This window comes from Bubalus bubalis, chromosome 12 (assembly GCF_019923935.1).
Source record: "Bubalus bubalis isolate 160015118507 breed Murrah chromosome 12, NDDB_SH_1, whole genome shotgun sequence".
Taxonomy (NCBI): Eukaryota; Metazoa; Chordata; class Mammalia; order Artiodactyla; family Bovidae; genus Bubalus; species Bubalus bubalis.
The window spans coordinates 1,185,701-1,213,281 of NC_059168.1; the positions used below are offsets into that span (position 1 = coordinate 1,185,701).

A 27,581-nucleotide genomic window follows, 5' to 3' on the forward strand; every position below is an offset into this window, starting at 1 on the left:
TCCGGGAGTTGGTGATGGACGGGGAGGCCTGGTGTGCTGCGGTTCATGGGGTCGCAAAGAGTCGGACATGACTGAGCGACTGAACTGAACTGCACTGAGAGACAATGGTATAAAGTACCTCCACATTCATGTCATCCAGCTCTAATAGTGATCCACTCATGGCCAGTCTTGTTTTATCTCTACCCACATCTGTTTCCCACTTGCTGTATTACTGTGAAGTTCAGCTGTTACTAGCTCTAGGTTGGGAGGGAAGAGAGCAGGGAGGGACTACTGGATCCTGGAAGAGAGAACTCTGTATTCAGGGGCACCTTCAGAGGAGCCGTGACCTTCATCAAGGAACACGGAAACCCCAAGGTGATCTCACAAGAAGGCAGGCAAGGGGCAGGGATATTCCACCTTATTCTTCTCCCTGTCTCTGATCTCTAGGTGGGGCTTGCTGTTCTCAGAACCTAACTGGATCCAGAGGTCAAGAATTCCCCTGATGTAAGTTCAGTTCAGTCACTCAGTTGTATCTGACTCTTTGGGACCCCATGGACTGCAGCATGCCAGGCTTCCCTGTCCACCACCAACTCTCGGAGATTGCTCAAACTCAAGTCCATGGAGTTGGTGATGTCATCCAACCATCTCATCCTCTGTTGTCCCCTTCTCCTCCCACCTTCAATCTTTCCCAGCATCAGGGTCTTTTCCAATGAGTCAGCTCTTTGCATCAGGTGGCCAAAGTATGGAGCTTCAGCTTCAACATCAGTCCTTCCAATGAATATTCAGGATTGATTTCCTTTAGGATGGACTGGTTGGATCTCCTTGCAGTCCAAGGGACTCTCAAGAGTCTTCTCCATCACCACAGTTCAAAAGCATTAGTTTTACAGTGCTCAACCTTCTTTATGGTCCAACTCTCACATCCATACATGACTACTGGAAAAACCATAGGTTTGATTAGATGGACCTTTGTCGGCAAAGTAATGTCTCTGCTTTTTAATATGCTATCTAGGTTTGTCATAGCTTTTCTTCCAAGAAGTAAGTGTCTTTTAACTTCATGGCTTCAATCACCATCTGTAGTGATTTGGAGCCAAAGAAAATAAAGTCTGTCACTGTTTCCATTGTTTCCCCATCTATTTGCCATGAAGGGATGGGCCCAGATGCCATGATCTTCATTTTTGGAATGTTGAATTTTAAGCCAGCTTTTTCACTCTCCTCTTTCACTTTCATCAAGAGGCTCTTTAGGTCCTCTTTGCTTTCTGCCATAAAGCTGGTGTCATCTACATATCTGAGGTTATTGATATTTCTCCCAGCAATCTTGATTCCAGCTTGGGCTTCATCCAACCTGGCATTTTGCATGATGTACTCTGCATGTAAGTTGAATAAGCAAGGTGACAATATACAGCCTTGACATACTCCTTTCCCAATTTGGAACCAGTCCATTGTTCCATGTCCGGTTCTAACTGTTGCTTCTTGACCTGTGCACAGATTTCTCGGGAGGCAGGTAAGGTGGTCTGGTATTCCCATCTCTTGAAGAATTTCCCACAGTTTTTTTGTGATCCACACAGTCAAAGGATAGTCAATGAAGCAGAAGTAGATGTTTTTCTGGAATTCTCTTGCTTTTTCTATGATCCAATGGCTATTGGCAATTTAATCTCTGGTTCCTCTGCCTTTTCTAAATCCATCTTGAACATCTGGAAGTTCTCAGTTCAGGTACTGTTGAAGCCTAGCTTGGAGACTTTTGAGCGTTACTTTGCTAGCATGTGAGCTGAGTGCAACTGTGCGGTAGTTTAAACCTTCTTTGGCATTGCCTTTCTTTGGGATTGGAATGAAAACTGAGCTTTTCCAGTCCTATGGCCACTGCTGAGTTTTCCAAATTTGCTGGCATATTGAGTAAAGCACTTTAATAGCATCATCTTTTAGGATTTGAAATAGCTCAGCTGGAATTCCATCACCTCCACTAGTTTTATTCGTAGTGATGCCTGGGGTTGGGGAAGTGAGCAAAATCATAAAAGTAGGAGTACTTAGGACAGATTAACTGAAGTCCAGTTTAACTGAAGTCTCAAGCAATAGAAAAACGTGGGGTTATGTCCAAGGGATGTGGGAAAGAGCCTACTGAAAGAGCTCCCAGGGGCCAAAGGTGGAACACTTAGAGCAAGAAAATAGATAGTGTGGTTTTGAATTATAACCCAAAGTATAAAGTAACTAAACACAAGCCAGTAATCATGTAAGCAAACAGTTAAACAAATAATATAAATGGGATAAAAGAGATAAAGTAAAAGTGTTAGTCACTCAGTCATGTCTGACTCTTTGTGGCCTCATGGACTGTAGCCCGCCAGGCTCCTCTGTCCATGGGATTCTCCAGGCAAGAACTGGAGTGGGTCTCCATTCCCTTCTCCAGGGGATCTTCCCGACCCAGGGATCAAACCTTTGTTCATAGTGATGCTTCTTAAGGCCCACTTGACTTTGCACTCCAGGATTCCTGGCTCTAGGTGTGATACAAGTTATGTAGATCAATTTTCTCGGCCCAGAGTAGGGTTGAGAAGGGTGGAGAATAAGAGATGGAGAGGAAGATGGAGGATGTCTGGCATATGTTCCATCCCTAATGACCCCCACAGGTGGTCATCCAGCCTTAGTCCAGTCCTATCTTACGTTCAAGACCACTTGGAGCCCCTCACAGACCCCGACTTCTGGCACTATTCCCAGACCCCATCCTAGACTGCCACCTTTAAAAAAAAAAAGTCATTGATGTATAGTTGATTTACAATGTTGTGTTACTTTTTGCAGCATAGAAAAGTGATTCAGTTTTATATGAAATGAATTGATCTAATGAATTGTGTTAATCACTTAGTTATGTCCGACTCTTTGTGACCCCATGGACTGTAGCCTGCGAGCCTCCTCTATGGGATTCTCCAGGACAAGAACACTGGAGTGGGTTGCCATTCCCTTCTCCATGGGATCTTTCCAACCCAGAGTTTGAACCCATGTCTCCTGCATTGGTAGATGGATTCTTTACCACGGAGCTGCTAGGGAAGCCCCATATATATGTACATATATATTCTCTTTCATATTCTTTTCCATTGTGGTTTGTCACAGGGTATTGAATACAGTTCCCTGCGTGACAGAGTTGGACCTTGTTGTTTATCCATTCCATATATGATAGCATTAAGCTACTAACATGGAACTCCTAATTCTTTCCTCCCCACTCTCCTCCTCCTTGGCAATGACAACTTTGTTTTCTATGTGTGTGAGTCCATTTCTGTTGTGTAGATAACTTCATTTGTATCATATTTAGCTTCCACAAATAAGTGACATCTATAGTATGTTTTTCTTTTTCTGACTTAGTATAATAATCTCTAGATCCATTCATGATGCAGCAAATGGCATTATTTCATTCTTTTTTTATGGCTGAGTAATATTCCATTGTATATATATGTACCACATCTTCTTTATCCACTCATCTACCAGACTGCCATGTTTAACCAGGGTCACATCATGCTCCATGACTATTCGGCCCTATAGCTGCTCTGCCCTTCTGTCCTGACTTGTCCTCCCGACGATAGTTCATGGCTCTGGTGTATCTGATGCTCAGGGCCACTTCTCTGGCTTTGAATTTCTGCTTTTCTCCTTGAACACAGTTCAGACTCTTCTTTGGCTAGCGTCTTTGCTTGTCTGGGGAAACAGGCATCCTTGTTCTTGGTCGCCACCAGAACACCACCTCCAAACACCATCAGCCCAGCCTTAGACCCTTAAAGAGAACCTGAGCATGTTTCCTTTTATGTTTCAGAGATGGGAGCTCAGTGCCATAGAGGCATCCAGTTCTTCTATCTACTCTTGGAAGAACCATTGCCTATCGAGCCATTTGTTTATGTGGAACCTGAATTTATGGAGTGCTGACTCTGTCAGAAAGAGGTCTTGTCCTGCTCATTTCTGTGTGCCTAGGGACTGGAAAAGGAGCTGGTAGACAGTAAGAGACTGGCTGACATCCAATTTCATTTACTTCCTAGCTATTAATCCTATAACTTTTGCTGCCTAAGGAGCAGAGCAGGAACATATGAAAGTATCCAGACAACAGCTATTAACAAGTGTAAAGATAAGTTTCACATCCCTACTTAGTCTTTCTCCAGATGATCAGCCTTCACAGACTGTCATTTTTCTCACCTTGCAGCTTCCAGCTCTTGTGCCACCTTGAACCTGGCGGCTCCTTTTAAATGTGTAATTCTCCCCTCCAAGGCATCTCACGGGATGAGCACAGTGCCCGGGTGTTTTCTTATCACTAGTGTTGGGCCACCATTGCTGTCCTGCTCTGGACTCTACACTTTTACAAGCAAGGTAAACGGAATTTGCTTTTATGACAGCCACGTAATGGTTTTTTGAAGAAATGACTGAAAGAATATGATGCAAATTTGATTTACATTGAATGCTTGCTCAGTTGACACTCCTACTACGTCTTTTTCTCCATGAACTGTTTCAACCAACTTATACGTACATATACACATCCCACCTATCTCAAGTCCCCCAAATCTCTAAGAATATCGATTCAGTCACCTCACATGTTTGTAGCATTTTACAAATTGTTAAGTCCCACCTATGTCTTTGTATGTTAGAACCCAACTGATGGGTCTAAAACTTTTCATTCGAATATTTGAGAATCTCTTTAATAGACTATCATTTAACTCATATTCCTCTAGCTTGTACATATGGATATCCTAAGGGTCTGGAAGGTGTGGGCCAAAAATCAAGATACATCAAGTATTTAGTATTCCAGTAACCTGATTAAGAAAGGAAGTAAGATTAGTTTAGCGAGAGCTGGCTTAAAGCTCAACATTCAGAAAACGAAGATCATGGCATCCGGTCCCATCGCTTCATGGGAAATAGATGGGGAAACAGTGGAAACAGTGTCAGACTTTATTTTTCTGGGCTCCAAAATCACTGCAGATGGTGATTGCAGCCATGAAATTAAAAGACACTTACTCCTTGGAAGGAAAGTTATGACCAACCTAGATAGCATATTGAAAAGCAGAGACATTACTTTGCCAACAAAGGTCCGTCTAGTCAAGGCTATGGTTTTTCCAGTGGTCATGTATGGATGTGAGAGTTGGAGAGTGAAGAAGGGTGAGTGCCCAAGAATTGATGCTTTTGAACTGCGGTGTTGGAGAAGACTCTTGAGAGTCCCTTGGACTGCAAGGAGATCCAACCAGTCCATTCTGAAGGAGATCAGCCCTGGGATTTCTTTGGAAGGAATGATGCTAAAGCTGAAACTCCAGTACTTTGGCCACCTCATGGGAAGAGTTGACTCATTGGAAAAGATTCTGATGCTGGGAGGGATTGGGGGCAGGAGGAGAAGGGGACGACAGAAGATGAGATGGCTGGATGGCATCACTGACTCGATGGACATGAGTCTGAGTGAACTCCAGGAGTTGGTGATGGACAGGGAGGCCTGGCGTGCTGCGATTCATGGGGTTGCAAAGAGTCGGACACAACTGAGCGACTGATCTGATCTGATCTGATCTGATAGCCATAGTGAATACAGACAGGCTCCTAGTGACCATCTTTTTCTTTCTTTCTTTTAAAACGTATTTAGGTAGGTATAGCTATTTGGGCAATGGCACCCCACTCCAGTACTTTTGCCTGGAAAATCCCATGGATGGAGGAGCCTGGTATGCTGCAGTCCATGGGGTCGCCAAGAGTTGGAGCGACTTCACTTTCACTTTTCATTTGCATGCATTGGAGAAGGAAATGGCAACCCACTCCACTGTTCTTGCCTGGAGAATCCCAGGGATGGGGGAGGCTGGTGGGCTGCCATCTATGGGGTCACACAGAGTCAGACACGACTGAAGTGACTCAGCAGCAGCAGCTATTTGGCTGTGACAGGTCTTACTTTGTGACATGCAGGATCTTCCATCTTTGTCATGTCATGCGAGATCTTTGGTTACAGCATGTAACCCTGGCCAGGGATCAAACCCAGGCCCCCTGTATTGGGAGTGTGGAGTCTTAGCCACTGGACCACCAGGGAAGTCCTGTGACCGTCTTTTTCAATTGCTCAAAAACTACTATGAATCGCTTTTTCTCACATTTTAACTTGGATTTATATTAATCTTAAATTCTATAGTTTCCACAATCATTATTTCTATTTTTAAAATGTGGACATTTGCTCATTTATGCTTTTCTGACATCTCTTTTGTCCTCTGTAGTTTCACATGTCTCACAACTGTGTCCTTCCCAATTCAGAGAGAAGACGGGAATTTGGGAGACAGGTAGGGCTGCTTTCTCTTTGCATTTATGAACATCAAAGCTTTCTTCCCCACACCAGTTATCTGTCTCCTCAAACTTTGAGTGTAACTAAAAAGAGCCTTTGACATCTTCTGCTGCTGCTAAGTCACTTCAGTCGTGTCCGACTCTGTGCGACCCTGTAGATGGCAGCCCACCAGGCTCCCCCATCCCTGGGATTCTCCAGGCAAGAACACTGGAGTGGGTTGCCATTTCCTTCTCCAATGCATGAAAGTGAAAAGCAAAAGTGAAGTCATTCAGTCGTGTCCAACCTTCAGCAACCCCATGGACTGCAGCCTACCAGGCTCCTCCGTCCACGGGATTTTCCAGGCGAGAGTACTGGAGTGGGGTGCCATTGCCTTCTCTGTTGACATCTTCATGAGATTATTTGTCAAGCCTCACGTTATACTGGGATTTGAGCATGCTGACATTTATTAAATGCTACCCTTTGTATTTGTCGCTGGACAAGCATTCCCTCATCATCCCATTCCTCATTCTTATAGTGTCCTTAGACTTATGGTCATCAGGGTGCCCTCCCTACACGTCTCTCGGTTTCTTTACATGTATCTCAAATTACACCTTCCCTCCTATGTCTATTGTACTGTCAGAATAATATTTTACTGTTCTTCTTACTTTTAAGTACATGTGCCCCTTGGAAATCTCTGTCCAAAGAATCATAATAACCAGTATTTATTAAGCATCTACTATGTGCCAGGCACTACGAGGTATTTTCCATGCATCTCATTTAGTCCTCACAATAATCCTGAATGTAGCCACAACTCCTGGGCAGAACAAATGGAGAAGCGATTTGAGGAACTGAAAAATCATAGTAGGCAGACTGGGCAAGAAGACCAGAATTTAGAGTACCACCAAACAGCTGGTGAGTCTAATTTTTTTCCGAGTCCTCAAGCTGCTTGTCCTTGGAGTCATATGCAGCAGACCAAGGATGGAAAACAGAGCCCTGAGGAACCAGAGAATACCAAGGAGGTCATGGAGAGGGAACCCCATAAACTTGTTTATGAACTTCTGGGCTCAACCCCAGGTGTGCATACACGGATCTAATGCTCATCAGCACACAAAACACTCTGAGAACTGAACTAGCAAATAAATGAGCTCCAGATGTCAGACTGGCCACTGTGTGGTGCGTGTGTGGGACAGAACAGAACAGAACTGCACCAGCTTTGAAGGCCAAAGTGACACTGAAACCGCAGTGAACGAAAGGTGAGCTGCAACGCAGCCCAAAACCAGATATACTCACTGCTGAAACGAAAATGTTAACATTCTTCAGTGGGATTCTAAAAAGACCCAGAATCTCATAATATTCAAAATGCTCAGGAAATGGGGAATTCCCTGGTGGTCCAGTGTTTAGGACTCTGCACTCTCACCACTCAGGCCTGGGGTTTGATCCCGGGCTAGGGAACTAAGATCCCACAGGCTGTGTGGTACAAAAACAAAAATGTCCAGAAAGTAATTTTTTAAAGTTCAGCACATGAAGGGCAAGGGAAATATAACCTGTGTAGAAAAAGACAATCAACACATGCCAATGAAAAATGGCACGGATGTTGGAATTATTTGGCAAAAGTTTTAAAACACCTTTGATAGCACAGAGTAAAGTTAGTCAGAAAGAGAAGAATAAATAACGTATATTAATGAATATATGTGAAATCTAGAAAAATGGTAGGTAAAAGTGTTAGTCGCTCAGTCACCTTCAACTCTGCAACCCTATGGACTGTAACCCGCCAGGCTCCTCTGTCCATGGAATTCTCCAGGCAAGAATATTGGAGTGGGTAGCCATACCCTTCTCCAGGGGATCTTCCTGACCCAGGGATCAAACCCATGTCTCCTGCATTGCAGGTAGATTTTTTACTGTCTGAGTCACCAGGGAAGCCCAGAAAAAATGGTAGAGATGATCTTATCTGCAAAGCAGATATAGAGAACAATCACATGGACACCAAGAGGGGAGGGGGTTGGGAGGGACTGAGATTGACAGGTATATATACTATTGACATATATATATATACTATTGACATGTATATATACTATTGACATGTATATATACTATTGAGATTGACATATATATACACTATATATTGAGATTGAGATTGACATATATATACTATTGACATATATATATACACTATTAACATGTATATATACTATTGACATATATATGTTGATTGGCATATATATATACACACTATATATTGAGATTGAGATTGACAAATATATATATATATATACTATTGATGCTATGTATAAAATAGATAACTAACAAGAACCTACCGTATAGCACAGGGAATGCTACTCAATGCTCTGTGGTGACCTACATGGGTAGGAAATCCAAAAATAAAAAAGGAGGGCAGGAGGGATGTATGTATATGTAGAGCTGATTCACTTTACTGTACAGTAGAAACTAACACATTGTGAAATGACTATACTCCAATAAAAATTAATTTTTAAAAATGTAAAAAAAATTCTTTAACAAGTGATCACAAACCATCTTGAAACAAAAGGTAAAGTAATAGGTTTTAATGCAGAAATAAAAGATACTAAAGAGAATGGAAATTTTAGAACTAAAAATTACAATGATCAAAAGAAAAATCAACAGCATTAGGATGGGGGAAACAGAGGTAAGAGTTAGTGAGCTGGATGATGGAGCAATGGAAATTACTCTATTTGAACAACACAGAGAGAAAATAGACTGAAAAAAAGAGAACAGAGTCTCAGGGACCTGTGGGACTCTAATAAAAGATCTATCTTTAATATCATTCCAGAAGGAGAAAGGAAGAATACAGGAATGGAAAAATACTTGAAGATTTAATGGCTGAAAAAGTCTTCACATTGCGGGGGCGGGGAGCTCTACACATGTGCAAGTTTCAGAAGTTTGGTGAACTCCAAACAATAAACACCAAGAAATCCATGCCCACAACAAAATCAAACATCTTGAAATGAAAACAAAACCAAAAAAATCTTGAAAGCAGCTGGAGAAAAAATGATACATTACCTCTAGGAGAAAAATAATTTCAATAACTGGATTTCTTATCAGAAACCTTGGAGGCTAGAAAGAAGTGTTGCAACATTCTTTTTAAGTACTTAAAATAGCAGGTACATCCCAGGAGTGAATAAAAATATCCTCAGGACTGAAAATGAGATAAAGATATTTTCAAATGAAGAAACACCAGTAGCATTTGTTATCAGCAGACTGCTCCAAAAGAATTGTTAAGAGTTCCTCAGTCAGAACAACTATATGCAACAAAAATTAACTAATAAAAAATAATAAGACAAAACAAAACAAAACAGAGTTTCTCAGTCAGAAGAAAACTTAGAGTAAAAGGAAACTTGCAGTATCAGGAATGGAGGAAGAGCAATAGAAATGGTAAATATCCGACTATTTTTCTCTTGAATTCTTTTAAAATGTGTGTAATGACTGAAAGCAAAACCTATAATATTGTCTGATGTGGTTTCCTATGTACGTAGATTACTTACAAGATGCTTATGATACACAGAAGGGAAAGGGTAAAAGATACTCTATGATGGTAAGGTTTCTTTATTCCACCTGAAGAGGCCAAATGTTTATTTTAAGCAGACTGTAAAAAGTTTGATACCTATTTTATAATCCATAAGGCATCCATGAAAAGAAAAAAAAAACTGTACATAGAAATATAGGTAGCTCAAAACCCTGAAGAATGCTCAAATAACCCAAAAGAGGATGTGTATTGTAGGCTGTGATGGCCATTTAAGGATACCAGGTCCTAATTCCTAGAATCTGCAAACATTACTTTATAAGGAAAAAGAGTCTTTGTATGTGTGATCAAGTCAAGATTCATAAAATGAAGAGATAATTCTGTATTAACTGGTGGGTCCTAAATACACTCACATGTATCTTTATAAAAGGGAGGCAGAGGTACTTCCCTGGCAGTTCAGTAGTTAAGACTCTGTGTGCGATGCAGGGGGCACAGGTTCAATTTTTGGTTGAAGAACTAACATCCCACATGCCATGTAGCACAGCCAAGAAAATATAAACAAAAACAAACCAAAGAGAGGCAGAAAGAGGGTCCAAAGACAGAATGTGAGCATGCTAAGTCACTTCACACTCTTTGCGACCCTGTAGACTGAAGGCCGCCAGGCTCTTCTGTCCATGGAATTCTCCTGGCAAGAATACTGGAGTGGGTTGCCATGCCCTTCACCAGGGGATCTTCCCAACCCAGGGATCAATGGCGCATCTCTCTCTGTCTCCTGCATTGGCAGGTGAGGTCTTCACCACTAGCGCCACCTGGGGAGCCCCCATAAACAAAATAGGAGGAAGCAGTGTGACTACAGAGCCAGAGACCAGAGTCAAGTGGCCACGGGTCAAGAAATGCCAGCAGCCACCAGAAGCTGGAAGACACAAGAAATGAATGCTCTGCAGCCTCGAAAGGCAGTGCAATCCTGCCGACACCTTGATTTGGCCCAGGGATGCTAACTGCAAACTCCCAGCCTCCAGAACTACAAGAGAATAAATTTCTGCTGTAATCCACCAAGTTCGTTGTCATTTGTCACAGCGTTAGGAAACTAATTTAACATATAAGAGAAAGTGAAAAATAAGACTGTATTCACAGACAACATATTTGTTTACATACAAAAACACAAGAGTTCTACCCAAAACCCCCAAATCTCTAGAATTAATAGTGAGCTCAGCAAAGTCATGAGACTCAAGGTTGACATACAACATGTCAATTGTATTTCTAGGTACTAGCAATGTACAGTTAGAAGCCAATATTTAATACAATATATCCTTTATAGTCGTTGTTCAATTGCTAAGTTGTGCCCGATTCTTTGGGATTCTGTGGACTGCAGCACGCCAGGCTCCACTGTCCTTCACTATCTCCTGGAGTTTACTCAAACTCGTGTCCATTGAGTCAGTGATGTTATTTAACCATCTCATGTTCTGCCAGCCTCTTTTCCTCTTGCCCTCAATCTTTCCCAGCATCAGACTGTTTTACAGTGAATTGGCTCTTCACATCAGGTGGCCAAAGTATTGGAGCTTCAGCCTCAGCATCAGTCCTTCCAATGAATATTCAGGGTTGATTTCCTTTAGTTCTAACTGGTTTGATCTCCTTGCTGTCCAAGCAACTCTCAAGAGTCTTCTCCACACCACAATTTGAAAGTATTTCTTTGGCACTCAGCCTTCTTTATGGTCCAACCTTTTATGGTAACTCCCCTCAGAATGAACTACTGAGGTATAAGTTTACAAAAATGTATACATTATCTTTATGCTAAAAATTAAAAATGCTAATGAAAGAAATCAAGGAAGAACTAATAAATTGGCAATGTCAACAAAGTACATTTGCCAGTTCTCCCCAAAGTGATTCATAGATTTTACATAATTCCAGTAAAAACCACAGCAAACTTTTTTTATTGATAGAATAAAGCAAATTCTAAAATTTATATGGAAAAGCAAAGAAACTAGAATGACTAAAACAATTGCAAAAGAAGAATAAAGCTAAAGGAATTATTCTGTTTGATTTTAAGACTTACTATAAAGTTACAATATTCAAGATAGCATGGCTTTGTCCAGAGATAGACACATAGGCCAAGGGGACAAAGGGAAACAGAGAGAGCCAAGAATAGATCTGTGCAAATGTGTGTGAGTGATTTTGATAAAGATGCAAAAGGGATTCAATGCAGGAAAGACAGTCCTTTAAACAAATGATGTGAAAACAGCTGGATAGCAATAGTCAAAAGATAAATAAATCTTGACCTAAACCTCACAGCTTATACACAAATTGGTTCAAAGAGAATCACAGATCTACATGTAAAACACAGAATTCTAAAACTTCTAGAAAAAGATATGGGGAGAAAACCTTCAAGACCTGCAGCTAAGCAATTATCCTTTTTTTAAATAAATTTTTTTATTGAAGGATAATTGGTTTACAGAATTTTGTTGTTTTCTGTCAAACCGCAACATGAATCAGCCATAGGTATACATACACCCTTAATAGCTCCTCCCTTAAAGGAAGCTTCTTTTAAACTTTTTATTTTCAAGTTTAAAAAATGTTTAATTATTTATTTATTTTTGGCTGTGTTGGGTCTTCATTGGCTTTTCTCTAGTTGTGGCTCGTGGGCTTCTCACTGAAGCGGCTTCTCTTGTTGGGGAGCACGGGCTCTAGAACTTCTGTATTTGTGGCTCCCGGGCTCTAGAGCGCAGGCTCAGGAGTTGCGGCTCCCGGGCTCTAGGGCACATACTCAGGAGTTATGGTACACGGGCTTAGTTGCTCCACCGCACGTGGGATATTCCTGGACGGGAATTAGATCCGTGTCTCCTGCATTGGCAGGCTGATTCCTCACCACTCAGGCACCAGGGAAGCCCTAAGCAAATACTCTTAGATAAGACACAAAAAGCACAAACTATAGAAAAATTGATAAACTTTGTCAAAATAAAAACATTGAAAAACAGTTTAAGAGAATTAAAAGACATGCCACCAGTTGGGAAAAACATTTGCAAATCACACATCCAAGAAAGAACTTGTATCCAGAACTGATAAAGAACTTTCAAAACTCAACAGCAGGAAAAATTATCTGATTTTAAAATGGGCAAAAGAAAAAAATAAAATAAAATGGGCAAAAGATTTGAACAGACTTCATGAACGAGGACACACAGATGGCAAAAAGGCTCATTAAAAGATTTTCAACATCATTAGGAAATGCAAATTAAAACCAGATGAGATATTCCTACATCCCTATTGGAATGGCCAAAAAAAGTACTGATAATAACAAGTGTTGGTGAAGATACTGAGCAGTTGGATCTCGCTGCATTGGGAATGTAATGTTTCTTAGAAAATTAAATGTACACTTATATATGAATCAGTAAATCCACTCCTAAGCATTTACCCTAGAGCAGTGGTTCTCAACTGTGGATGAATTTTGTCCCCAAGAGACATTTGGCAATAACTGAAGACTGGAATCTATTAATAGTAACTAGATGCCAGGGACACTGTTAAACACTCTACAAATTACAGGACAGCACCCACAACAAAGAAGTACCGACCCAAAATGTCAATATTGCTGAGACTGAGAAATTGACTCTAGAGAATACTTGCTTATGTAATATAATTTATGTAATACTTTTTATGTAATATAACAACATGTATACATATATATATATCATCTCTACTCATAATCATCAAAAACTGAGCACAATTCAATCATTCCCTGGGTGAATGATTAAACAAACTGTGGTATATCCATACAATGGAAAACTACTCAGCAATGAAAAGGTATAGCTGTAGATGCATGGACTGACTTAGCTGAAACTCAAATACAGAGTGAAGGAAGTCAATATCAAAGGTTACTTACCATACGATTCCATTTCTATAACATCCTCACAATGACACAACTATAGTGCTGGACAATAGATTATTGGTTGCCAGGGTTTATCAGAAGAGGAGGAGAATGATTATAAAGCCATATCATGAAGGATTATTTTAGGATGGTTAAATTGCTCTATATCCAGGTTCTGACGGCGCTTATACGACTCTATGTTGTTATTGTTTAGCTGCTAAGTTATGTCCTACTCTTTGTGACCCTATGGACTGTAGCCTGCCAGGCTCCTCTGTCTTCCACTATCTCCTGGGGTTTACTCAAATTCATGTCCACTGAACCACTGATGCTATCTAAACATCTCATTCTCTGTCACCCCTTTTTCTTCTGCCTTTAATCTTTCCCAGCATCATGGTCTTTTCCATTGAGTCAGCTCTTTGTATCAGGTGGCCAAAGTATTGGAGCTTCAGCAACAATCCTTCCAATGAATACTCAGGGTTGTTTTCCTAATTTAGGATTGACTGGTTTGATCTTCTTGCAGTCTAAGGGACTCTCAAGACTCTTATCCAGGACCACAGTTTAAATTCATAGAGTTACATACACCTAAATAAAATCATTTTGCTGTATAATAATTTAAATATATCATCTTTTATGTATACACCACCTCCTCTTTGTCATGGCAGACTTCAAGCTGAAAAGGCTATATTCTGTACGCGTTTCTTGTATCGTAATTTTGTCCAAGGACCCTTCCCTGATTTCCTCCCAGTGAAAGTTACCCTTTCCCTTCCAGGGTCCTCACAGCTGTGTGTTTTTCCTTATTACATATTCTGCTGTTGGTGTCATTATTTGCCCATTTGACTTTCTCCCTGATCACAGTGTGATGAGGAAGGCAGGCATTGTGTCTTATGCATCTTGGAATGTCTGCACCCTAGCCCAGTATCAGGCTTTAGTGTGTGCATTTGTAGAACTGAGACCCTTGGTTCCCAAGAGCATACACCTATTGGGCCAACGACAGAAAGAAGGGAGACTGCCTGCAATTTATGCCAAGTAGGCAGCCTGTATCCATGGCCTGAGATGCATAATAAGCAAAGAAATGAAGCAAAAGGACTAAGTTGAACTTCCAGTGTCAGAGAAGATGAACAAAGCTTATTAATTCACGGTAATACCAGCATGATTTCAGAACACTTTCCCTCAGCAACAACCTAGTTATTTCAATGTGATATAGTGCTCTGCCTTCTGCCTCAGACTTTAGCCACTTGGGATCTGCATTACTGCCTTGTAAAATTGATGGGCAGTGGCACCGTCTCTTAGTTTAAGGAATTTCTGCCAGCCTTAGCAAAAAATTTTAGCATTGCAATTTCTAAGGGCATTCTTTTGCCATAGAAAAGTGATTAAAAATTGGACCAGACTGCAACAATGCCTAGCTCAAATTCATATAGTTCACCTGCCCTGTCTCCTCCATGCCATCTGCTCCAGGTGTGAGCTCATCAGCTTCCACAGGTGAGGGAGTCTTATTTATATTACACTGGAAAAAGGCTGGAGAGGGGGTAATCAACATTAATGTCTTTTTCTTGAGCACCCAAGGAATTTCTTCAGATCAATGTCTCTTTTCCTTCTAAGCTGCCTGAAGATGTTAATTTTTTTTAAAAGAAGATCCAATCTGCCACATGTTTCTTGTGTCTTAAAAGCCTCTCTTCTTGAAAAAGGTGACAGACAGTGGCAGCTGGATCGTTCTGGTAGAGCTGGTGCTCTAGGAGAGAAGAGGTAAGGATGAAGGCGATCTTTTCTTTCCGAGTCTTTGCACACTGAAGAGCCGAGATGGCTCTCTGTCCATCAGCACTTTGGGCAGAGGGCCTAGTTTAGAAAAGTGATGGTGTCATGGTGGATCAAAGGCAGGGGGAGAAGGAGGAGATAGGGATGGACAGCCAGCCAGACTCAAAGCATGTTCTGTTTTCTGCCTCATTAGGAGGCACAAGAGACTTGGGTTTGAACCCTGGGTGGGCAACCCTGGAGGAGGAAATGGCAACCCACTCCAGTATTCCTGTCTGGAAAATTTCATGGACAGAGGAGCCTAGCAGGCTACAGTCCGTGGGGTCACAAAGAGTCGGACACGACTGAGCATACGTGCATGGAGAAGCCTAGACATAGCTCTATCTTTGCCTCTGCAGATGCTGGGAAGTGAAAAGTGCAGAACATTCATCCACAGGAAACAGAAACTCAGCAAGCCAAAAAAGGAGACAGAATGGAAAGCTCTAGAGAAGGTAGCCTTGAGATATCTTTTTTTTTTTTTTCCAGCATGCTGCATGTGCATGGACAAAGGGGAGACTGGAGTTCTGCTGCCTCTCAACCCTAAGGGAAGACTCGTACTTGGGGAGTCTTCCATCTGGCTGCAGAATCCAAGCTCTTCTGTGATTGCCAAACTTGGCAAACCCACTCTCTACTACTTTGTAGCACTGCAGTGCAGTGTCCGTAACATGTCCAGGGGAAGTGGGAAAATTCAGAAACCACAGCTTTGCAGGGAGAGATGAAGCTATTCCCCCTGGGGCCCCTTACACACCTTCATACAGACTGACTCAGAACCATATCCTACAGCCCTCTGTCCTGGAGGGCAGCCTTCAGCGGCAAGCCTTCATGTGTGCATGCTCAGTCATGTCCGACTCTTTGCTTCCCAGGTGGCTCAGCGGTAAAGAATCCACCTGTCAATGCGGGAGACATGGGTGTGGTCCCCGGGTTGGGAAGATCCCCTGGAGAAGGAAATGGCAACCCACTCCAGTATTCTTGCCTGGAAAATCCCATGGACAGAGGAGCCTGGCAGGCTACAGTCCATGAGGTCTCAAAACAGTCAGACTCGACTTAGTTACTAAACAACAACAAGCCTGGACTCACAGCCCTGAAATTCCTGGATGAAATTTCTCCATATTCTGGGCAAGTCACTCAGGAGAATTCTCCTGAGCACTTTAGCGTCTTGATCTCTTTATTTAAATGGCAAAATGACGCCTCTGGGGCCAGGCCCTGCTTTCTCCTCCCACTAATTTTAGTTCCCTAGGGCCAAACTTTGCTTTCATTTTCCTACAGATGGCTTTCAGCAGATTGGTCTAGTTTTCTTGTTTGTCTCCAGTGATTTCCTCTCCCTCTTTCCCCTGTCTTCTAGAAAAGTCTGAAATGAAAGCTGTCCCCTAGAGCCGTGCACAGAGGATGTGGAGGGGACAGTGTTTGGGCAGGAGTTCCCTTTGCATGACTCAGGCCCGGCTGGCAGAACCAGGAATGCCCCGACAATGATGTGCTCTGCACTTGGGGACGTGCCCTGCTGTTCTGAACATGGCTTTTCTGCTCTCCAGCTGGCTTTCCACTTAGATATTGATTTAGATGCTTGACAAAAGAGTGTCAAGGGCAGAGCAGGTGTAATGTTTCACCTATCGCTGCATCTGTCTCTGCAGTCACATGCTCCCCTTAGGTAATCAGGCACGTGTGCTGTTTTCACGTGACAGCGTTTGAACCCAGAAAGCCGTCAGCCCGTTTCCCCTGACAGGGAGCTTTGTGGAGGAGGTGGATGATGGCTTCTGCTACATTCCCTCTCAGAGACACCTGACTCTGACATTAACCTTCCAAACCAAAGGAAGGAATGCTGAATGCTGGAATTTCAGGTTTGCTAGAGCACACCGGGTAGCTCAGTGGTAAAGAATCTGCCTGACTATGCAGGAGATGCAGGTTTGATCCCTGGGTCAGGAAGATCCCCTGGAGGAAGAAATGACAACCCACTGCAGTATTCTTGCCTGGGAAACCCTATGGTCAGAGGAGCCTGGCGGGCTATAGTCCATGGGGTCGCAAGAGTTGGACACGACTGAGCAGGCGCAAAGAGCACGTGGGGGAAAGGTGCATGGCCAACGAGGACAGAAGCTTCTGGAGACCTCTCCCCTGAAGTGGCAGCTGGCTGGGTCCCCTACTGCAGCAGCCAGCTCTCAAGACACGCATCAGTGCACCTGAAACACTCTATAAATGGAAAATACAGAACACAGCTTCTCACACTGACCCCACCAGTAAGCACAGTAGAACCCACACAGTTGGTTAAATTTAATTTCCTGCAGAAACTTAACACAAATGCCACCTCCTCTGGCAAGTCTTCTCTAACCTATGCTGTGTTGGGCACCCCAGCTGAAGGCTTTGTTAACACCCCCAATTTCCTCCCTTGCACCACGTAGCCCACTACAATGTGCTCGCTTATTGGGGAGTCTCATCTAATAGTCAGGGAGCTGAGGGTGAGGCCCAGGTCTTACTGATTATAGCACCCCCAGGGCCTAGCACGTAATAGCCACTCATAGATGTTTCGGAAGAGGGGTTGTGGCAGGTATGTGCAGACAGTCAACAAAATAACCCTTCTGTTGACCTATCATGAAGCCTGCATTCTACCGGACGTTTATTTCCTTGAGTTAAAAAGTTAATCCTAGGCGCTGAAGATTTATTTCCAAAATTAAAACTTCACTAGGAGAGATAACTGCACCAGAGATTTGGGGGCATTGGTTTGAGATGAGCCCTGCAGAGCCTTGGCATGAGCTTGACCTTGTGGGGAGAGAATGAGGATTGAAGGGAAGGAGGCATTCTAGGGCCTTCATGGCACCAAGGTACAGGAATGAAGGAAAATCATTTATGGCTGGAACACTACATCTGAAAGTTGATTTCTATGTCACTTGTAGCTCTTTTCCCTTATTAAATATATATTTAGAAGCCTGAAATACATTCTTCAAACAAGCTGGGTACTAGAAAACCATCACTTGGCCCACGATGGGTCCTCAATGAACATGGCAGAACACGGCAGAACAGCTGCCTTAGAACACTGTCAGCCACATGCCTGCTTCTTTCTGTGTGGCTCTGACTTGAAAGGAGCAGAGAGGGTAGCAGGAAAACATTAGAGAAAAGGATGGGGTTTCACCACTGCAGACCCCACCACCCTTAATGATTTCGGCTCATGGGATTTGCAGCAGGGACTGACCCTCTTCATGATGGACTGGGCCTGGGAAATGGAGTCAAGCCCCAGATAGGAACTCTCCTTTCTGTGTGGGAAGCCTGAGCCCTTGACTGGCCCCAGATGCCTAAGCGGGGGCTGCGGGCATGCGTGGTGCACACACAGGATGTTTGCTCTTGTTTCCTGCCCCGGGGCCCAGGACACTTTCAAAGGCAAGGGGCCACGCTGGGGTCCTCAGGGAGGAAAAGGGCCACTGACAGGAAGGAGGATGTCCCACTTTTCCCGTGCACTCAGCGGGAGGTGCTGGCCATTACCTTTGGCTGCTGGGTTTGGTTTGGTGCTTAGACCAGCTGCCACCTACACATTTTGAGAAAAGGAAGAAAGAGCAGTTCGAATGAAGGAAAAAGGGAAAAACCCCACCTCGCCCACTTGACAGGCTCCAACTGCCGCTGCCAGCCGCCTGTGAGCCGGGGACGGTCCCCTGCAAACCCCCTGCCTGACGCTGGGGCTGCCGCAGTGAGCGCTGCAGGAGTAGAGGCCTCCTCCACAGCACAGAGGCAGACAAAAGGCCCCTCGAAGAGCAGTGAGCCATTCCCCAACCAGGACGCTGCTCCCTCGGCCGAGCCACACGGAGGGAACCGGCCGGCTGAGGCGAGCTGTGGGAGAAGCCAAGCAGAAAGAGTCACTGACAATGACAATTGGAGGAACACGAGATAACCAACTTGCTGGCGTGTTTCTAAGCCTTTGAGGGGAGGTGAATCAGTGGAGCGGTCATGTGGAAAGTGCCCTTTCTCCTCAAGGCTCTGCCAGTCCCGTGCTAAGGCAAAGTCATCGTTTTTCTGTTGAAAACTCTCAACAGTTTCAACAATCCTGGCTTGTTAGCATTCCACCATGTGAGAAGAAAAAGCCCATTTCCAGGAAGAAGTTGTATGAATTGTAAACTTGATATTTTGTAAACTTGGGAAAAGGAAGGGTCAGGCCATGTCACTCGCTAGGGGACTTCAAATTTCAAGAAAGACTTGTGTGTCTGAGTTCCTAGAACATCATGAGATGGAGAAACAGCCCCACTGGGCCAGACCACAGTGGTGAGGGGAGGTGGGGGAGGAGGGCTTGGCCTTCTTCCCTCCATGTCTGTCTGGGATTGCCTGTGCCTTTGGGGGCAGCGTGAATACTCGGGAGCTGATGAAAATGCTCAGGAAGGTCACATGCCTCTGGTCAGTGGAGCCTTCCCTGGGAATCAGCTCTGTGGGTTTTCTTGGCCTGGGCCTCAGCACCCCAAAAACGTGCCCTCCACTCTGATGGGTTCCTGCACGTGCCAGTCGGGCAGACGGCAGATGCTCAAACTGCTCTGCTTGTGTCCTCAGGTCTAGGTGTCACCTTGCCGCAGACGGGCCGTCCATCTGCCAATCAAATGGAGGCTGGCCAGAGCATCAGTGCTGGGTGACAGCCCCACCAGAGGTCTGCGGTTTGCAGAGCAGAGTCAAGACGGCTCTACTTACTCCTGAGCAGGCAGCTTGGCTCTTGTTACCATTTTTTCTAGTCTATGGGGTATGAAGGGGCTTCCCAAGTGGTGCTAGTGGTAAAGAACCTGCCTGCCAATGCAGGAGACATAAGAGATGAGGGTTCAATTCCTGGTTCTGGAAGATCCCCTGGAGGAGGACACAGCAACCCACTCTAGTATTCTTGCCTGGAGAATCCCATGGACTGAAAAACTTGGCAGGCTAGGGTCCACGGGGTCACAAAGAGTCGGACACGACCAAAGCAACTTAGCACACATGCACATGTGGTGTGAGATCAAAAAGCCAGTCTTGAACTTTCTACAGTGCCTCCAGCCAGAGCCCAGAGGCAGAGTGGCTGAGGCAGGGCTGCGCTGGGGGCTGCAGTGTGGGGACTATTCCAGGCACTCACTCAGCATCCCTGGAGTGAGGAGGTCTGGCTCTGAGACAACTCTCCGGTTACAGCAGGTCAAGTAGAAGCTCCTTCAGCTAGCTCTTGTGCCCTGGCCCGGGGGGAGCAGCACAGATCAGGAAGGGCTACTTTCCCCAGAACATCCTACTTGCTTTTCAGAAGGGAGGCAGGGAGACCCAGCGGGTGACTGTCTTGTGATGTTTGTCTCCCAGTGAGGGTCCTTGCTGGGCTGCTGTCTCATACCCAACCTGGAAACAGCTGCTGCCAGGTGTGGAAGTAAGTCCCCAGGGAATCAGGCACTGTGATCATTTATATTTGATTTAGAAAATGATGGTCCGAACACAGACTGGTACCAAGGAGCCTGTCTTATGGCCAGTTTCCATCACTGAAAAAAGGAAGCAATTAAAAAAAAAATCTTTATTTTGGCTGTGCTGGGTCTTAACTGCAGCATGCAGGATCTTTTAGCTGTAGCATGTGGGATCTAGTTCCCCGACCAGGGATCAAACCCAGTTCCACTCTACTAGGAGCATGGAGTTGTAGCCAGTGGACCGCCAGGGAAGTCCCCCCAGTTTTTAAGAGGAGACCATCCTGGAGGTAGGGGGTGGTGACAGGGACCAGCTGGATCAAACACTGAGAGCAAATTCTGATAGGCAACCTAGAGCCATTTGATGAGAAAGGGATTGTGGACCTGATTCAAAAACAGGCTCATCAGATGCCTGGTTTCACCTGGGACAGTCAGGGTTTATGTTCAGTCATCCAAGCTTAATTTTTACCAGTGCCCCCTTTCACTCTCAGAAAGAGTCCAGGTTTAAATGGCAAGTTCTGTGATCTCCCTGTTTCAAAGGATAGAGGGAGTCAGGGCCGGAAACTGATCCAGAGAGGGACACGAAGGCTCATTTGGCTGACCCTGAAGCAGGGAGACAACAGTTGAGGGCCAGTGCCATTCATCCTCAAGCATGTTTAGAACTGCAAGCTTGTCGACAATGTCCAGGCACAGATTTTCAGAATGTGGTTGCCGGATGGGTCTTTGAAATAATCTCATACAATCTCTTTTATCAGAAGAGGACACTGGGCTGAAAGAGGTCAAAATGGCCTGCCAAGGTCACATGCCTAGTAGAGTGGAGACCAGACTTGCCCTCAACGGACCAGGCCCAGCTGCTCTGTTCTGAGACAGAGGAAAGGGTTAACTCTGAAAGATGCTGCCAAGGGAACAGATGCACCAGCTCTGGCTTGGCAACCACCGGACAGAGCTGTAAATGGTCCAGGGCCCGAGGCTGAGGAGGCAGGACAGAGACCCGAGACAGGAGCAGGGTCCAGCTGCTGCGTGAGCTCAGGCATGGGGCTGGAGGAGGGTCCTAGCTGCTGCCTGAGCTCAGGCGTGGGGCTGAGGCTCACGAGCAATCTGGAGCCCCAGGGGAGTGAGGAGTGGGGCAGAGGTGAGGTGCAGACGAGCTCTCCAGGGTTGTGACAGCAAGTAGAACTAGGAATGAAAGAAGAGGGACTTCCCTGGTGGTCTAGTGGCTGTCTCTTGAGCTTCTAATGCTCAGATGATGTGGGTTCAATCTCTGGTTGGGGAACTAAGATCCCACACTCCAGGGGCAACTAAGCTCTACAAGAGAAGCCAGCATGCCACAATGGAGCTCCAGTGAGGCCAAGATGAAAACAATGAAAAAGAATGAGTGAAGAAACAGGTCAATACGGGGACTGAAAGTGAATGGGGTCGTAAGTCATTTATGGAATCTAAATCTTTTCTGTGGATCAAATCATAGTGAAATCTGCCTGCGAGGCAAACCCTAATGACAGCTGTCCTACCCTTGGCATCTCTTCCCCAGCCCCTTAATAGGGCCACAGTGGTGGGAAAAACCTAAGTCATCAATAGCCTTGACCTCTACTTGGCATCTGGAGCAGGAAATGGCAGCCCACTTCAGTATTCTTGCCTGGGAAATCCCATGGACAGAGGAGCCTGATGGGCTACAGTCCATGGGGTCTCAAAGAGTCAGACACAACTGAGCATGCACACAGCTGGGGAAACTGAGTCATGGAGGAACCAGCTTCTTCCTGCCTCACAGTATTCTCAGAAAACAGGGTGTGACTGACAGCAAGCTGAGAGAGGGATCCCACGCAGCAGCCACAGCACGGCACCCACGGCGTCATTAGTCTTACCTCCTGTGTGGCTCTGCTGTGGCCAAGGTGGCAGGTTTTCTGTGAATCTGCTCATCTGGGCAGAGGTCCCAGGAAGAAGCTCAGACTGAGGGTCCAAAGCACTGGCTTTGTGGCCCCAAAGCTACTGCCCAGCAACTAGCGGAGGACCACGGCTTCTCCCTGTCCTGCTCTTCTTGGTTGTCACACGAAGGCTCTGGTTTCTGCCATCTCCAAAGCCTCCCTCTCTGGCTCTGTTTTCCCAGGGGTATCAGACACGGGCTCACCTGCTATGTGTTCATCTTTTGCATCCTCCCTGCAGTCTGTTTCTAGAGCACCCTCACAGATGGTGAAATATCTACCCTTAGGTCTCAAGTGGGGGCTTCCCAAGTGGTGCAGTGGTAAAGTATCAGCCTGCCAATGTAGGAGATGCAAGAGATGTGAATTTAATCCCCGGATGGGTCGGGAAGATCCCCTGGAGTAGGAAATGGCAACCAACTCCAGTATTCATGTCTATTGATCCAGTATTCATCCCATGGACAGAGGAGCCAGTCAGGCTACAGTCCATGGGGTCACAAAGACTCAGACACAACTGAAGCGACTGAGCACGCACACACAAGTCTCAAAGTATCCAGAATGGTGTAAGGATGTCACAGTACGCATGCAAAATATAACTTTTAAAAAACCTCAGAGTCAGCCTCCATCTGCATTTTTTTTGCCTGAAACAACTTTCACCCAATGAGGGAGAGTTAAATATTTAAACTGGTTGCAGAGAATACAGGAAGTGAACAGCTCGCCCAAGTAAACATAAACTGGACCACAGGCTGGTTGCAGTCAGAACGATTTACTGTCACCCGGAGCGTGTTCTCCCACAGAACCATCTACAAAAATCCTGCACACCACTGTCACGCCCACATGATGCTCTCTGATATGTGACATTAAAAACCTCAATCTCCTGAAAAAAAATCATAAAACAGTTTCAGTATATATGAACTGAGCACTCGTTTTTGTTCAGTGAAATTTCTTTGATGATGCTGGTTCAAATAACTACAGATATTGAGAAAACAGCCACAGACATCATCCTCGGTTGCAACAGCCACACAGTCTGCAGAGACCAACAGGAAAGACATGCAATATTCAATGTCACTGGAGATTATTCCAGGACACCTCGGGCTATCTGAACCCTCTTCCACTCCCAACTGCTAGTTTTTTTTTTAAATTAATTTTTATTGGAGTATAGTTGAATTATAATGTTGTGTTAGTTTCAGGTCTACAGCAAAATGAATCAGTAATTTCGATACATATGCACATGCTGCTGCTGCTAAGTCACTTCAGTCGTGTCTGACTCTGTGCGACCCCAGAGACAGCAGCCCACCAGGCTCCCCCATTCCTGGGATTCTCCAGGCAAGAACACTGGAGTGGGTTGCCATTTCCTTTTCCAATGCATGAAAGTGAAAAGTGAAAGTGAAGTTGCTCAGTCGTGCCCGACTCTTAGAAACCCCATGGACTGCAGCCTACCAGGCTCCTCTGTCCATGGGATTTTCCAGGCTCACCCTATTTTAGATTCTTTTCCTATATAGGTCATTACAGAGTATGCAATTGTCAGTTTCTAGCCAAATGTTCCCAAGGAGACAGCCTGGGGCAGTGTGTGCATGGCAGTAGGGGGAGGGTGAGAAAGTAAAAGGAAGGGACTTTCCTGGCAGTCCAGTGGTTAAGACTTCACTTTCCAAAAGAGGGTGGCAGGTTCGATCCCTGGTCAAGGAACTAAGATCCTACATGCCTTGTGGTCAAAAAACCAAAACCATAAAACAGAAGCAATATTGTAACAAATTCAATAAAGACTTAAACAATGGTCCAGATGAAAAAATAAGTCTTTAAAGAAAAAGAAAAACTGAGAGAAGGAAGAGGCTTTGAGTGGCATCTCTCTCTATATTCTCCCTATGGATGTGAAGAGAGTGGCCACAGCATCCCAGTCATGGAGGCCTTGGGGACAGCGAGACGCAAGCCTGGTCTGGTCTCCTGGCACTGGGCTCCATGCTCTGACCTCTCCATCCCATGCTGCCTCTGAGATGCCCAGGTAACCTCCATGCAGGGCTCAGCAGCAGGACCAAGCGGCCCACAGTAGGTTCAGCCCACAGAGGTATGGAGAGAGGAACACAGGGCAAGATGGACATAAGGAGGAGAATAAGACAGAAACAGGAAGGAGGAGATGTTGGGAGAAAATGCGGGACCAAACAAGAAGAAAGAACCAAAGGTGCTATAGCCTGGTCACCTGGAAGGTGACTGGAAGCAACGTAAATGTCCATCAGCAGGTGAATGGATAAAGAAGATGTGGTACATATATACAGCAGAATATTACACAGAATAAAAAGGAACAAAACTGGGTCCTTTGTACAGACGTGTACAGAGACAGAAGAGACAGGTTTGACCACTGGGTTAAGAAGATCCCTTAGAGGAGGGTGTGGCAACCCACTCCAGTATTCTTGCCTGGAGAATCCCACTGACAGAGGAGACTGGTGGGCTACAATCCACAGGGTCACAAAGAGTTGGACACAATGGAAGTGACTGAGCATAGCACACACAGCATGGAATCTAGAAAAGGGGTGCAGGTGAACTCATTTTCAGGGCAGGGATAGAGGTGTGGGTGCAGAGAGTGGGCATGCAGACACGGGCGGGGAGGGGAGACTGGGGCAAACTGAGAAGGTAGAGCTGACATATATACCCCACCACATGTGAGACAGAGAGCCAGTGGGAGCCCACGTGTAACACAGGGAGCTCAGCCCAGCGCTCCGTGACGACCTCGAGGGTGGGGTGGCAGGAAGGCCAAAGAGGAAGGGGATGTATGTACACGTAAAGCTGATTCACTTTGTTGCACAGCAGAAACTAACACAACATTGTAAAGCAATTATACTCCATTAATAAAATAAAATTTAAAACATTTAAATTAAAAAAAAAGAGGTGAGTATCTGGGACCCAAGAGCTACTCTATGTTCACAGCAATACTGCCTGTACCTGGCAGGGAAGGTGATCCTGCGGGAATGGGCCTCGGTGGGGAGAACCAAGAACTTGGAGTGGACAACCTCAAAATGCCAAGCAAAGCTCCTGTGCCTCCGTGGATGCCATTCAAAGTCAGCATATTAGAACCAGGACTCTGGTGGGTCAGTTCTCCTGGGCAAGCCCAAAGTCTGGTATCAGAACTTCTGTTTATAAAATCAACATTACTGAAAGCTTAAAAAAAAAAAAAGACAGACTGAAAATATCACATCTTAGGCAAATGAGTTGAAAATGCCTTTTAGGGATGCCCTCTATTTTCCACCCATTTCTAGAGTCAGAGAACACCTGGCATGGTATTTAGGTAAAGAAATGCAATCCCTGGCACACGTGGCTTCCTGACGACACAGAACTGCAGTGACGTCACGGAAATGCAGATGCCTCCTGGTCAGCCCAAGGAGTCTCCAGGTGAGAACAGCCTTAGCCATGGGTGGAAAAGACTGTATGTTCCTGAGTCATCTGCTGGTGGCTACTGCTTTCTGCCTTCAATGCCCACGTTTTAATTAAATGCAGGCAGGGTGTTGGTCAGGCTTTCTCACACGTTTGGCTCAACCCACATGTACAACCAAAATGTAGATGAGACCACACCTGTTCTCCTTTGTCCATTCGGAAGGAAACAAAGGGATGGTCACCAAGAAAAAAAAAGTCTGTCTCCCACTCAAGGGGGAGGAAGCGATGACATCACATGCCCCTTCCCGTCTTTCCTATGAACAGTCTCATTTGTGAAGTGTTCCCCATAGTGACGAAAGTGAGGATGTGGCAGACTCGGGACACATGGAATCCTTTGTCTTAATTAAAAAGTACGGTGAGAGTCGTGGAATTTGGCCAAGCCTCATAAATCTGCTCAGAGAATCAAGGCTCTGTCAGATAAGCTTAAGTTGAACCCCCTGAGCCCTCTGGAGAATCGCACAGACCCCCGCTCGTGGCTGACACCCACTTGCCCGTCACTTCGCTGCTCTCTGAGGACGGCGGCCGTGCTCATTAACCAGCAATCCTCCTACCCGCTGATGACAAGTGTATCCCCGAGGAGCGCAGAATTCAGAGATGATAAATTTACTCCTGCCTGTAAGAGTGAATCTCTCCTTAGGGCAATAAAAGTGCTGCGAGGCTCTCAGGCATCAGGGCTTCCTTTCGGGAACATACCTGCTTTAACAAATCCTGGTCCTCTTGGTCAGGACAGTTCCTTACAGCCAGGCAAAACTGCTCTAAAGTAACTGAAAAGGAAGAAAAAGAAAGAGTGAGTGGCCTCCCTGTGGGCCCTGAGCCTCTCTGTACAGAGACGGACATCGTGGTGTTAACGCACGGAGGTGACATGCCACCATCTTTCCTTGGTGATACGTTCGAGGGGAACAGAGCCCGCCCTGGGGAGGTGGGGGGCAAGGCTAGCACAGCCACGTGACCCTTGTCAGCTGGGGTTATCACATGCGAGCCCGGGGCCGTGACCATCAGCAAAGCTCCATCCTGAAATGGTACCAAGGAGCTTATTTACAAAACAGAAATAGAGTCACAGATGTAGGAAGCTTATGGTTATCAGGGGGGAGCAGGGGGAGGGGGATACGTTGGGAGGCTGGGACTGACATCCACACTACTATACATAAAATAGATGACTAATAAGGGCCTACCGTATAGCACAGGGTGTGTGTGTGTGTGTGAGTTGCTCAGCTGTATCTCACTTTTTGTGATCCCATGGACTGTAGCCCACCAGGCTCCTCTGTCCATGGGATTCTCCAGGCAAGAATACTGGAGTGGGTTGCCATTCCCTTCTCCAGGGAATCTGCCCAACCCAGAGATCAAACCTGGGTCTCCTGCACTGCAGGCAGATTCTTTACTGCCCGAGCCACCAGGGAATCCCCAATAATAAATACTAAAAACCAAGCCACCGGGAGGGTCATACGGCCCATCCTGCCCCCAGTGACCACACTGCATGTCCATTCCCTGTGACCACCACCTAGAGGACTCCACCCGCCTCTGTAAATCT

At 45.2% G+C, this 27,581-nt stretch overlaps 1 protein-coding gene across 2 annotated transcripts in view; it reads right to left on the bottom strand.

The window, feature by feature from the left end:
* Positions 1-27,581, bottom strand: part of ACOXL (acyl-CoA oxidase like) — a 337,247-nt gene that overhangs the window by 26,658 nt on the left and 283,008 nt on the right. For both annotated transcript variants that reach the window (XM_006047013.3, XM_006047014.3), the window contains exon 17: positions 26,747-26,817. In XM_006047013.3, the coding sequence (XP_006047075.1) occupies positions 26,747-26,817 (71 nt within the window). The remainder of the gene's footprint in view (positions 1-26,746; positions 26,818-27,581) is intronic.